This window comes from Thunnus albacares, chromosome 16 (genome assembly GCF_914725855.1).
Source record: "Thunnus albacares chromosome 16, fThuAlb1.1, whole genome shotgun sequence".
Taxonomy (NCBI): Eukaryota; Metazoa; Chordata; class Actinopteri; order Scombriformes; family Scombridae; genus Thunnus; species Thunnus albacares.
Window position 1 is genome coordinate 25,024,871 of NC_058121.1, and position 14,101 is coordinate 25,038,971.

At 38.2% G+C, this 14,101-nt stretch overlaps 3 protein-coding genes across 3 annotated transcripts in view; 2 read left to right on the forward strand and 1 right to left on the reverse strand.

Annotated features, from left to right (window-relative positions):
• The first annotated feature begins 580 nt into the window (after positions 1–580).
• On the forward strand, positions 581–6,529 carry naa20 (N-alpha-acetyltransferase 20, NatB catalytic subunit). Its single transcript, XM_044376670.1, has 6 exons — positions 581–684; positions 1,379–1,403; positions 2,005–2,095; positions 3,744–3,879; positions 4,902–5,047; positions 6,213–6,529. Exons 1-6 carry the CDS (start codon positions 632–634, stop codon positions 6,296–6,298), a joined length of 537 nt encoding a protein of 178 aa, XP_044232605.1. The 5' UTR covers positions 581–631; the 3' UTR covers positions 6,299–6,529.
• A 9-nt stretch (positions 6,530–6,538) lies between these two features.
• Positions 6,539–13,605, reverse strand: crnkl1 (crooked neck pre-mRNA splicing factor 1). The gene is made up of 14 exons (XM_044376669.1): positions 13,433–13,605; positions 12,483–12,635; positions 12,205–12,296; positions 11,629–11,787; positions 11,291–11,457; positions 10,707–10,885; positions 10,378–10,548; positions 9,653–9,844; positions 9,464–9,523; positions 9,290–9,370; positions 8,725–8,964; positions 8,521–8,622; positions 7,380–7,628; positions 6,539–7,053 (listed from the first exon to the last, which is right to left on the reverse strand). Exons 1-14 carry the CDS (start codon positions 13,478–13,480, stop codon positions 6,637–6,639), a joined length of 2,310 nt encoding a protein of 769 aa, XP_044232604.1. The 5' UTR covers positions 13,481–13,605; the 3' UTR covers positions 6,539–6,636.
• Positions 13,606–13,695: 90 nt separating this feature from the next.
• cfap61 (cilia and flagella associated protein 61) overlaps positions 13,696–14,101 on the forward strand; it is a 43,232-nt gene continuing 42,826 nt past the window's right edge. The window contains exon 1 of the mRNA XM_044376668.1: positions 13,696–13,811. The gene's annotated coding sequence lies outside the window, so the exon portion shown is untranslated. The remainder of the gene's footprint in view (positions 13,812–14,101) is intronic.

A 14,101-nucleotide genomic window follows, 5' to 3' on the forward strand; every position in this document is an offset into this window, starting at 1 on the left:
TACTTTATACTTCCACCGCACTACATTTAATTTTCATCGTTTTTTCATGTTTTATCTCATTCGATGTAAATCCTGTAAATGCTAAAATACATTGCTGCCCATCATTTTCCAAAACATGCCATACATTTCTGGATTAATTACCTACACTCAGTTGCAACCTCTGATGTCACTTATTTTCTATTAGAGTGAAATAATAATGGTCCTTTGTTTTAAAAAAAAAAAAAAAAACAAACCTTAAAATGTTCATGTCCAAATTCTGTTTTCAACCTTCGTTTGAATTAAAAATTTAAATCTCAACACATTTTTAGAAGAGAGGGGGGTGCTGTTCATTACTTCAACAGCAGATGGTGATGACAAACAGCATGTCAAGTCAAACTTTAATGGTATATTATTAAATTCACTGGACTGTGGATTAAAGGTAAAGAGGAAAATACATTCTGATCTACTGAAAACAGGTCATAGAAATATAAATATCTACACATGACAGACAGTATTTGTCTACTGTTCTGCCTGTATGTAGGTTGTCTCCGCGTCAGCAGGGGGCGATACTCTTTGTTTTTTTAATCTTTTAAAAATAACCCGATTGGTCTTTTCATCTCTGAGGTGAAAGGACACACAGCAGCAAGACAAAATGACAACGTTAAGACCGTTTACCTGCGATGATCTGTTTAAATTCAACAATATGTGAGTGAAATCTTGTTAGTTTTATCGCCCAATGTGTATTTAACGTGATTACCCGGATGTCCGGTGTTTATGTGGTAAATATATGTGTAGATTCAGTGTTTTGGTGCAGCAGCAGCAGCGTTAGCTTCCAGCCTCCAGCCTTGTTCCCTGCGGATGGAAGCAACGCTGCGCCAAACTCCGTTCAATAATCTGATCATTTAATAGCACTGGTGCTAACGGAACGGTTATAGACACTTGTTAGGATTTTATTTTAACTATTATGGATCGATAACCTTTCATGGAAAAATCGGCATAATTCAATCAGTCAAACTAACTGTAGTTTCAGCACAATTAGGAATCTGTTCACTATTTTCACGTTAGCTAACCAGGTTGTAACCGCAGTGGCTGTTAGCTAGGAATGTTAATGAACTGTTAATGTGTAATTTTATATAAATATAATTATGTTTGGTGGGATATGAATGTGCCGAATTCACTGTTTGACCTTAGCAAAGTAAATACATATGAGTTTGTCAGTTTACTACCGACGTTACTGTTAGAAAATAACGTCAAACAATGAAACTTATAATTATTTGATGGAGTTTGGTTCGTCTGTCTAAATAAAATATGACTTTACGTAGATTTGTTTTTGACCAGACATGATACAGATAAATAACAATTTAGGACTAACTGTCTTTTTTTTTTCTTTGCTCAACAGCAACTTGGACCCTTTGACAGAAACTGTATCCTTCATTTACACCTGAATTTACAGCTGCTCACATTAACTAAATCTGTCATTACACCTGCCTGCTGCTGTCATGTTGTAAATCAGAATGTTTATCATGATGACATTTAACATACACTCAGTTAGGGCTGGACAGTATATTGATATTATATCAATATCGTGACATGACAGTAGGTATCGTCTTAGATTTTGGATATTTTCCTGGTTTTAAAGGCTGCGTTACAGAAGTGATGTAATATTCTGAACTTACTAGACTGTTCTGGCTGTTCTGTTATTTGCCTTTACCTGTTTAGTCATTATATCCACATAACTGATGACAGTTTGTCAAAAATCACATGTAAATATTTTGTGAAAGCACCAATAGTCATCCCGACAATATTGTTGCAATATTGATATTTTGTCCATATTGCCCATCCCTGAACTCAGTTATTTATTAGGTCTCATACAAAAGTTGACGTTTATATAACTTGTAGTATCTTATACAGAGAGGTGTTTCTAATATTTTGTTTACCCTCACTGATATAACTCGGGGGGACAAACTATCTGTGTGTTTCATATGTATCAGAAGTCTGTAGTTGTCTTTAACCTTTGACCTCCAGTATGGGATCCCATTTTACCTCCAGTACCTGGCTCACTGGCCGGAGTACTTCATTGTTGCTGAGGCTCCTGGAGGTGAACTGATGGGCTACAGTAAGTTCTTCTGCTCGCTCATGTTTTATGTTTATATGTTGTTGACTAGGACTAGACTCTAGCACAGATGTACTTTATATCTTTAGCATTTTCCTCAAGCATAAAATACTAAATTTGAGAATGTTTTAATTCATTTTTACAATACAAATATAAACTTTGAAGAGACTTGTAGTTTGCTGTTTTCATCAGTTTTATTACATCGTGGACATTAATCTGAAAAGTCCTCAAATGCATTTACATGTTGGTTGGCTGTGAAGAAATGACTTTTTTCTTAGTAATAAGATTGTCATAACTGCTCTCCTTTTAAAAAAAATCCCTTTATTTATTACATTTTAATATAATAGGGCAGTAGAAAGATGTAGTCATGACAACAAAAGAAGCTGTGACTATAAAAGCCTTGACTATCCATACAGTTTTTTGTTAAATAATACAAAAATAACTAAATAAAGCAAAGTTTTGAAAAAAACCTTTGAAACGTTGTGTGGATAAACATAACAAATTCAATGATAAGAGTTTGACTAAAGTATTATTACACTGACAGGTAGAGTGACAAGTGTTCAGACTTGCTGAGTCACCAGTAAAATACATAACACCAACAGTTACATTAATTGTTGTATTAGCAACACATTAGCCTCAGACAGCTAACATAATGGCTAGCTTGGTTGGCAGCAAACTGATAGCAGGAAATGAACAAACTAACATCTCAAATTACAAACACTAATCACAAAGTAACTACAGTAAATTGAGTAATAACAGATGATTGGTGGATAGATAAAGGATGCTTGTGGATTTTTTAAAAAACTTTATTAACAAACTAAAATACAAAACTTCATACATCTCAGCTTCAAAATAAAAATTCAAAAAATGTATCAAACTTTCAAAAATGTCTGTTTCTATGTGTTTCAAACACTCTAGATTTCTTCTCACTACTAATAGATTTCAATGTTTCTCTGTAGTGAGATTATTTAAAAAAAAAACATTTTTTTTGTAGATTTTTTGGTCAAAGATCTAACAGAATGACATAATGTTCAACTGAAACTCTGCTGATGGTCGAATATTCTGACTTAACTGCATGTTTGATATCATTCATCTCTTTAATGTTTCACAGCTGACATGAAGACAAAATAACAACAACTTTTAATATTAATTTAAGCACAATTCTCACTGTGAAGGATTAATAAGTAGAATGCACGTCGGAAAATTGACAGGAGTGAAATAAAAAACTGGCATTTCCTTTTAGCTGTGAGAAAAGTTGAGTGTGACTGTGGTCTCTTTAGCACCATCTAGTGGTTTGCTGATATAAAGACGTCTGATCAGTCTCTGAAACACATAAGACATCTGTGTCTTTAAACATCTAATGTGTGCTGTAATTTGTGTTTATTTCATTCAGTTAATTAGGCCCATGAAATATATGAATCTGTTCTTATCAAATTGCTCATTAAAAGCTCTGTGATAGTTGTTTATAACATGATTAAAGATCCCCTCCAGACATATAAATACTCAATTTTTCCCCTTTTAAAAAAGTTCATTTATCTAGTTAAAATCCTTGAAACTACATCTACCTCGTCTCCCTCACTGAAAAATCCAGAATTTGTTGAAATCTTGTTGGACTCTCTGAGCTCATGTGTGACTCGTGGTTCTCTTGCAGTCATGGGGAAGGCGGAGGGATCCGTGGCTCGGGAGGAATGGCACGGTCACGTCACCGCTCTGTCCGTCGCCCCGGAGTTCAGAAGACTCGGACTCGCTGCCAAACTCATGGAGATGTTGGAGGAGATCTCGGAGAGGTCTGTACCGTCACGCCCTGCAGCTGTAGTCAATCAATTATCAATTAATTTACAGATTACGTTATAATGCTGAAAAAATGTCTCTCACAGTTACTGAAAGCTTACAGTGATGTCTTCAGTTTACTTGTTTTGTCTTGACTGACAGTCTAAAACCATAAAATATATTCAATTTATTGTCATATAGGACAAAGAAAAACAGGAAATTGTTGCATTGGAGAAGCTGGAACCATAAAATATTTGCTTTTGCTTGAAAAATGACTGAAACTCTTTTAATTGATTATCACAATAGTTGCTGATTAGTTCTCTTTCGATCGACTAATCAAGTAATCGACTAATTGTCTACACACAACCCATAATAGACAGGAAATGTGAATTTTAGTGCTGCCTTGATAAAGTAAATTTTATGATAGAAATGAGACAAATGTAATATTGTTAGTATAAGAGAAGTTACAGGAGATTCTCAACTTGATTTATATTTGAGGAAAAGTCTAAATTGAAATGTTAAAGTCAAAATCTGAAGGCAAATACTACATCAAAAATGTATTAATTAAGCTGTTAAGCAGAAGTTTCCTGTGTGGAAGTATTTATATTTATCTGTACACGCATTTTTGAAATTTCTGTCAGTTTTCATTGAGGTATGATTTATGAAAATATGCAAGATCCTTAAATTCTGATGATTTTATTCTGAAAAATCTAAATTCTTCTTGTTACAGTCGTCCTTGTACACATCTTTTATTTTCTACATTTGTACATATGAGGCTTCAATTCAAATTACCAAGATGTTGTTAATGTTGCCTGATTGATACCCAGAAAACATGTTAATCTCACTCAAGAAATGTGCATGTTTTCAGATTTTAATACATATTTTTCACTTTTCGTCCCCAGTTCTAAAACATTTAAGTGGTTTTTACGAGGCTTAAAATGAACTAAGCCCATAGATACTCTTTGTTTTGATGTTTTTATTGTTATCAGACGTGTGTAGCTGCAGTTTTTAATGCCGTGCTGTCTGTCTTGTCCCGTAGGAAGGGCGGTTTCTTTGTCGATCTCTTCGTACGAGTCTCTAACCAGGTGGCGGTGAACATGTACAAACGTCTGGGTTACAGCGTCTACAGGACGGTGATAGAATATTACTCCGCCAGCAACGGAGAGCCAGATGAAGACGCCTACGGTAAGACGAGTTCTCAAAACTGAAACCAGATTCTCAGAGGGGAAAAAAATGAATACTGGTAGATTAGAGAATTTTCAATATGAAATTGTTTGATTTTTATGGACAATACTCAAATGTTTTAGTAGATTTCTGACTGCAGAGTTTCAGGTTTTATGTTTCCTTCCTCGGAGGCAGCAACTAAAACTTGCTCGAGTTTGGCAGGAACATCATTCTCAGTTGTACTTTTTATCTTATGTTGCCTTTTTTTTCCCAATTTTTTTAAATGAACCAGATTTTGCAGATTGTTTTGACAGCTCAGACAGTGTACTGTATGTACCAGGTGTACGACTACTTTCTACTGATAAAACACTTCCTGTCAGATCTGTTCAGTATTGTTTCTGGAAAGTGACGTTGCAGTTGTTTTTGTTCAATTTCAAAGCTTTGAGCTTTGAAAACAGAACTCAGATTACTTATCTGTCATGAAAATCATCAGTCAATCTGTTAGCAGTGTCTTACTAGACTAGACTTCCTGAAATAGTTTTAAATCCAGCTCATGTTCTTCACTGTAAGCTCCAACTTTTACCCTCTGGCCACAAATGTAGATTAAAAGTCTATAAGTACTCATTCGTACCTAATATTTTGGCATTTTAAATGTAAGGTGTCAAGTTTGTATTGGGTTTGTGCAAGTGTTAAGTTTATGTCTGTGAATTATATATTTATTGTACTTGAAATATTGTATGCTAGTTTCCTTTACAATTGAAAATACATTGTCTTCCAGTGTATTGGGTTGGAGACAAATGTGAAGAGACACAGTTGACAGGAACAAAACAGAAAACAATGAAAGCTTGTAGCCTTTCACTGTATTTATTAGCGATCCCACATATTGTTTCTTTTTAAGTTTATGGCCTATTATTTTTAATGTCTTTCCTATCAACTGTGTTTAGAAGATATCTCATAACCTGGAAACAATAAAACCCCAAATACCTGCATGGATAGATATCACTCAAAATAAATGAGGGTTTTATTTGTATTTTCGTTAAATCTACCCTTTTATGACATTACATCTGGAGGAGCGTAATAAACAAAACCTCTGTGCTTCGACACTAAACACGTGGCGCTGTTCCTCCAGAGCAAACCGAGCCGACGTTCAAACAACTGATAATATTTCTCTTTTTCCCTCCTGCAGACATGAGGAAAGCTCTGTCCAGAGACACAGAGAAGAAGTCCATCATCCCGCTGCCGCATCCTGTCAGACCAGAAGACATCGAATAACAGTAGACTGTGGCTCTCTGACGCTCTGCTCCCCTTTTATCCTGATAATCAGATGTGAAATATGTGTAATTATTTCAGGACCTGCTCGGTTAAGTGTACATAGTTCAACTGCTTCCCCGTTTCTCAACGCTTCATAGTCAGAGAGCCACTGAGTGTACAAATTTTAATTTCCTAAAAATCACCGATTCAGTTTCTGTCAATATTCAAAATAAACATTTGCTTATGAAACGACACGACGAGTGAGATTGAATTGATGTGTAATGACATAAAAAAACACACACAAACAGTAGAAAATCTATCTGGGATGAATGTCCTTGTGTCCCTGAGCGGGGAAACTTCTAATCTTTCTCTTCATCACTGCCCCTGCTCTTCTTTTTCTTCTCTCCATCATCATCATCATCATCACTGTCACTCTCACTGCTGCTGCTGCTGGAGCTGGAGCTGCTGCTGGAGCTGCTGTTGTCGTCGTCGTCTCGGTCGTCGTACGTGTTCTGCTGTTCTGTTTCAGCGGCGTCGTTTCTGTCGGAGTCGTTCTCCGGCGGGTCTGCGGGAACAGCCGCGGGGTCGGCAGAGGACGGCGATGATGATGTCGTCGTCTCCTCGGGTGTTTGATCTTTTTCCGCATCGTTGTTGTCCTCGATCTCCACCTGCTGCCTCTTCCACATCTTGGCCATGGCCAGCAGCTTGAGGTTGGGTTGGTTGGCGGCGTCTTCGGGGAAGATGTAGTCGTAGTACTCCTCCCAGCCTGCGTCCGACTGCGGAGACGGAGAGAAAGATTGTGATTAAAACCTGTGACTGGCTGCCATTAATGAGCCCAAGGTAGCGTCTTCAAATTGCTTCTTTTGTCTAATCAACAGTCCAAACCAAAAGTGATTTAATTTACAAGGATATAAAACAGAAAATAATATATTTTAATTACACTTTTGGTTGGAAAAATGGAAAAAAGACCAAAAAAAAAGGTCAGAAGAAGAACGAGACCTCCACTGCAACTATAATTCTGCAGCGGTACACAGATAGACTACTTTATTAATCCCAACAAACTGGTTATACTCCAGTTCGCTGGCTGATGTCCAGTTCTTACCCCGTCCTCGGCCGTCAGCTTCCTCCTCTTCTTCACCTTCTCAGGCAGCAGCTTCCTGACTCTCTCTCTGGTGCTGTCGGAGCCAAACTCGATCTCGAAGTCCCTCCAGGACTCGAGCAGCATCAGCCTCTCCTCCTTCTCCTCGCAGCTCCTCATGCCCTTGTTGGCCTCCTCGTAGATCTGTCGGCACTTCTGCAGCCTGTCGGGACCTTCGATGGACAGCTCGAACTTGGCGTAGCTGATCCAAACCTGCGAGAAAAGACGGATGAGATGAGCTAGCAAAAAAGCTTCTTAAGAGTTGCTAATGCTGGTCAAATTCCATCCATAAGAAATACTGGTTGAAAAATGTTTTTATTTGTTTGGAGTTCTCTTTTTACCAGATAAATCCGCCAAGTTGGATTGATTTTTTTTAAGTTGTTTAATTTAAGAAACTTGCAGAAACGCTGAATTATTACTGGATACACTATTAATCAGGAAATTCATTCTTCATTTGATTAATTCCTCACAATGACGGTTTTGTTGGTTGATTAAGAAAATAAGGATCAGATTTTCACACTGATGGCAAAGCTCCTTCTGCAGCGTTCACCGAGTTAAATTTAAGACTTTTTAATATCACATAGAGCACAATTTCAATAGGATCATCCCGGCCAAACATATAAAAGTATTATTAAAAACCAGGAGGGACAATATGGCCTCGTATTATTCATTGTTATAATCACTTTTACTACCTTTAGTAAAACCTTTATATCACTTTTACTACCCTACAGTATATAACAATAATTCCCAATAATAAAATCAATTTAATAGTGTAACCTGGACCTGGATAGTGGAATAACATGGATGGATGAACCGATTTAAAAATTATTATTTGTTCAGTTCATCCAGGGTTCTGCTGAGACGACGGTGCCGACTGAAACTCCACATAAAAGAGTTCAACTGCTTCCAGCAACAAAATCCACTGTTGAAACGAATCTGCTTTAATTTATAGTCGTATGAAATCTCCCTGGAACTTTAAGACTTTTTTGAGGAAACTGAATTTAATGATTGACGGACAGGTATCATGTTTTAGCTTTTGAAAACATCCGTTCAGTCTCAGAGCTTCTTCCAGGTATTTCAGAAAGCTGCAGCGTGCAGTTCTCACCTTGACATGCTGGGTGCGCTGCAGCAGCCTCTTGTAAAGGTTCCTGGTGTTTCCAAACTCCTCCTGCTCGATCTCAAAGTCGATGTAGGACTTCCACAGCACCTGGAATCATCAACAAATGAAACATAACAAGTGTGTTTATATGTTTGTAACCTTTACTTTATTATTTTGTGAGAAAAGAGTTTTCTGGTCAGTATTCGATACCTCTGGCATGTCCAGCCGCGGCTGTCCGATGGCGAGTTCGAAGATGGCACGGGATCTGTCGACGTCTCCCAGGATGGTCTCCAGCTCTGCGAACTTGATCCAGGTGGTGCAGTTCTCCGGAGTGAACTCCAGGTATTTCTCATACAGCTTCCTGCAGCGGTCGAACTCACGGAGCTGCAGCTCCAGCTCGATGTAGCCCTTCAGCAGTTTGTTCTTCGGGCATTTCCCGATCGCTGTTCCCTGAGAGGAGAGACGCCGATGAGCGGAAATCACTGATGCAAACAGGAAGTGTTGAGAGACGTTCTTTGCTCAGGTTTATGCATCTTAACTGGATATTGTTTATACTGTTATATAGTGTGAGACTTGTCTTAGTCTGTTTATGTTGTTTGTATTATGTTCACTGTGCTAAAAATGAGACTTTTCTCTGGTTAAATATAGGAAAATTAAAATAAACACTTCATTAAGTATCACAGCTGATATTGGATCTTTAAATTGACTGAATAACGTAATTTCCCATGTTCTGATGTCTCCCGCTGGGATAGATGTCACTGTGGTTGAATCTTACCATGACCTTTCTGGCTCCCTGCAGGTTCTTCTGTCGGATCTCAAACTGAGCATAAAGCAGCCAAATCTTAGCAAAAGTGAACTGAAAGAGAAACAAGATGTGATTATTTTCATTTGGTGATAACAGCGAGACCACTTTTTTCCTGTAATAACAACTGTATTAATGTATAATTACCTTTTTGTGAGGGATGAGATCCAGACAGGCTTGATACACCTGCCTTGTTCTCTCAGGATCCTGCAAAGAAGCAAATAAAAATGGATTTAACATAATTAGCATATTGATTGATTTGTGACATCACCGATACATATGAGGATTCCCTCCTCGTTAGTCTCTGAGACTGAGATGAGAAGTGAGTCAACTGACCTTGACCTCCAGCTCTTCATACAGAGCGTAGTTAATCCACAGGTAGATGTATCGTCTCCAGTGTCTCTTCTCTTGGATGGGGGGCATGTTGGCGATGGCTCTCTCATAAACCTCTCTGACAGTGTCGGGATCGGCGTCGCTCTCCACCAGGCGCAGATAATCGAACCAAGCGTCGTAGTTGTGTGGGTTTGCCTGGACGCATACGAGGAAGCACCAGTGATGAGGACAGGAAGTAACCAACTTAACAACCATTTAATGATTATTGTCAAATTCATTTACATGCTTTATTGTATGAATTCTGTACCGTCTCAACATTTTCATTCATTCACTCATTTCTGATGGTAATAAAGTCATAAAAACACACTTGTTGAAATATATTTCTTCTTAAAACAGGACTGTTAAAATAATTCCACTTTTTCCCAGTGCAGGTTTATGTGTTTCAGAACTTTTAAGGAACTGTTTTAGCAGATTTTTAAGAAAACAACAATTTAGGACTCAACAAATAGATAAATGACTGGTTAAGTTTTGTTTTTTTGTGGTGCTCTGACAATATAAAATTAACCAAAAGGAATCTATGCTGCTCAATAGATTATTACTCGTGACGTAGCATGTAATCATGTGAATCAAAGATGAAGAGCAGGCTTTTATTCTACACATCAGTAGACCTGCATCAACTCTTTCAGGCTACTGATGGTGGTTGAGGCCATAGTTTCAAAGATTAATACCTTGACTTCCTCCTCATACTGGAACCTTCGTTTGCTGACGATGACGTCCTCGATCCCTCTCCGGTCTCCAAACTTCTTCTCGAACATCGTGTAGTTCTTGAAGAGCTCCTGCGCCTGGTGTTTAGGGATTCTGTCCAAAGCGTACTTATAGATCACCCGAACACGTTCAAACTGTAAAGCAAAGGACATTTTAGTCAACAACAGTCGGTCATTAAGTTTGGTTTTTTGGTAAGAAGAAACAACACTTCAACAGGTTCCTACAGATTCCTCTTATTTACATTTATTCAAGGAAAATGGTTTGGTTTTGTTCTATATTTGGCTTCACTCACCTCTTTCTGAGTCTCTTCAAACCTGGCGAAGGCCACAAAGAGGTTTTCATCCACATGTTCCTCCCCGAAGAACTCCACCGCTCTCTCGTACACCTTCCTGCCGTGAGCGATGTAACCGTGCTTCTCTTCGAAACGAGCGTACTTGATCCAGTTCTTCACTTCCGGGTGGACGATGACGAGTGAGCGGAGTTAAAGAGTTTTTAGATCACAGAGAAATATCATCCAGAGGTTTCAAAATACAAAGACTGTTATAAAATGTTCCTCACTGTTGCATCTGTTTAGAAATGAAACATGAACAAACTGGAGGTGGAACAAATCATCATCATGAAAATGATTATACTCCTACTGGAGAAGATATTAATCTGAATGATTCATTTTACATAATCATTCATAATTTGTGTCATTTTGTTTAGCTTGTACCACCGTGTGTTTGTCTCCTTTGATACACATGAAATCATGGAGTTTGAATTTGAACTAACACCACATTAAACAGCTCCATCACTTCATGTATGTTGGTAAATATCGCGCCTCTCAGTGAATTACCACTCAGAACACAACACATAAAAACATCAACGAAAGGATATATCGCTCATAAATAGTGCGGGCTTTGTCCACTTCCTTGTAGCGCAGCTCAAAGTTGATGTAGGAGTGCCAGGCCTGTTCTTCAGGCTCCCACTCCATCCAGCGCTCAAACACCTGCCTGCAGCCGGCGACGTTCCCCAGCATTTCCTCCATGTAGGTGTACTTGTACCTGGTGAAGGGCAAAGAGTCAAATGTGAATAAAGCAGATGTTTCCTCAAAGAAAAGTACAAGTAGGCTAGAAAGGCTAGAAATGTGAAAGTTTCCCACCTAAACCTGCCATCACCAACAATGCACATGTTGCATTATAATCTATCAGCAAGTAATTAAATGTATTTCATACCAGAACTGGTTGACTCGTGGCAGGATGGTGATGCCTCTGTCCCAGATGTTGCGAGCGTGGTTCACCTGGCGGCTCTTCATCTCCATCTCGGCGTACTTCAGCCACAGAGTGATGTTGCGGTGGTCGACATCCAGCGCTCGCTCGTAAATGGAACGAGCCCTTTAAATCAGAGGAGGAAGGGATGAAGGAAAACAACGCAGCAGAGACATGAGTGGGACACGCAGGGATTCTGTACAATCTCTGTGTAAATTAGGATAAATTTACCTGAATTTGAAAATTGGAAAGACTGATCAGATTTCTTCAAAAAAGTTTTTTTTGGAATCACAGCATCGTTACTACAAAAAAAGCTAATTACGATATGAAGGAATGCTACAAAAGGTTACAGAGCAGGACAAATATGACATACATGAGCAAGATATTTAAACCACTGGAGTCACTGAAACTAACCTTTTGGGTGTTTTTCTATTAAATTATTGAGAATTGCTCAAACTGATCATGAAATAAGTCTGATTTACTGCTAGTTTCTACAGAAATATGTCCTGATGTTATCTAAGGTAGTAAATACAGACACAATACCTCTGGATCTCCTTCAGGCTTTCCTCCCATTGTGCGTATTTAATCCAGTTACTGATGACGGTGCGATTCTTTCTAATGTTGTCCTCAAACCCCTGCAAGAAAACAAAGACAACAGTCTCATAAAAAGTGAAATATGATTGTTTGCTGAAGACGATGCCTTTGTTCCTCTTAAACAAAGGGAATACACCTAGCACATGATCTCATATCTCACACTTTTAAATCAATTATATGTCGGTGTTGAACAACTGATATTCATCTCACTGCTTTTAAGCACTTACCTTCCTCTTCCTTAGCTTGTAATCGTTCAGCTCTTCCTCATCGGTGATCTTCTGTTTCGGAGGTGGCGGCAGAAGTTCAAGCTCCCTCTCTTTGGCTTCTCTTAGCAGCTGCTCAGCGGTGATCTGAACCTCTGCGGGAGCTTTATTCTTCACCTGAAACACAACAGAAAAAGTGTTTTTAACATGATGGGAACATTGTGTCTTTATTCTATGTATCCTATTGCTGACTATGCTTAACTTTAACCACATTCAAGTTCATTTATTCCCTTTATGTGGAACATAAACTGTAATAGTGAGTAACATACAACCCAAATCAAACTTGTATTTTAAAAGGAACCATTTCACTATGTACAACAATCAACAAAGTGCTAAAAGGTCAAATGAAAGGTTCCCAATTTCAGACGGACTTTGGCACTAAAAAGACTGTAACACTGAAAGATATCTACTTGATTTGACTCATTTGGACGCTGAAGCTTCATATTAGCTTCAGATATACTTTTAAATACATTTTTGCACAGAAGGAAGACTATGGATTTTGTCCTTCATCATTTACATTGAAAGTGCATTATGAAGGGATCTTCTAATGGTCAGTATGAACAGGAGGAATGATTACAACCAGAAAAACGTGTTTCAATGTTTATTTGGGTTTGAAGAACTAAAACAGTTCTCTTTCAGCTCTGATCGGTAAAGCAACTTAATCAGCCTGTTTTACGCGCTAATGTTGTTTACGTTTGTCGACGCAAACTTAAATGCTCACCTTACCACCCTTAATCACATTTTGATATATTCTAACGCACAAGGTGTCCCATATTTAAGATCTAAACTTGGTTAAAAGCAAACCAAGGCGTTATCTCGACAAGTTTTCTGATTTAAACTTTAGCGCTGCTTCTTAGCATTAGCTTAGCATCAGTCAACTCATGGCTGCACACGACTGTTTGGGTTTTTCTTACCTTCGCCACCTTCGGTATCCGCTGTTTACCCGCCGCCGTCGAAGCCATTTTGCTGGCAGGTTTAACCGAAAACTACACAGTAAGCTTTTGATTTACAAATATTAACAGAAACAACAAAAACTGTCGGAGAGGAAGAAACGTTTCTCTCAGATCTAGTCAGCGCGAGCCACCATGACAGTACCCAGCATGCCTCGCGAGTTGACGTTCAGTGCACGCAGCGTTCTGTTGCTATGGTTACAGAATTTGTTGTATAGTTAGCTCATGGAGCTAGCTTTAGCACAAACTAACAAAATATTCATACTGTAATCAGCACAAGAGGTTTCTTTTTCACGGAGCTTCGTATGAATTTATTTAGAACTTCCATCCACAACATTAACCCGTAAGTCTAACGTATGTTGTAATTTATGAGGAGAAAAATGAGTAAACAGTAAGTTTTATTAAGATTTTTATTAACGTCGTTGTTGAACTATTGTTGTGGCTGACGTTAGGGCTGCAAGTGACGATTATTTTCATTATTGATGAATCTGTCGATTACTTTCTCGATTCATCGATCGTCTGTAAAATGTCAGAAAACGGTGAAAAATGTCGATAATTGTTTCTCAAAGCCTTTAAAGTCTTTAAATGTCTTGTTTTATCCCGACCAACAATCCACAATCGAAAAATATTCAG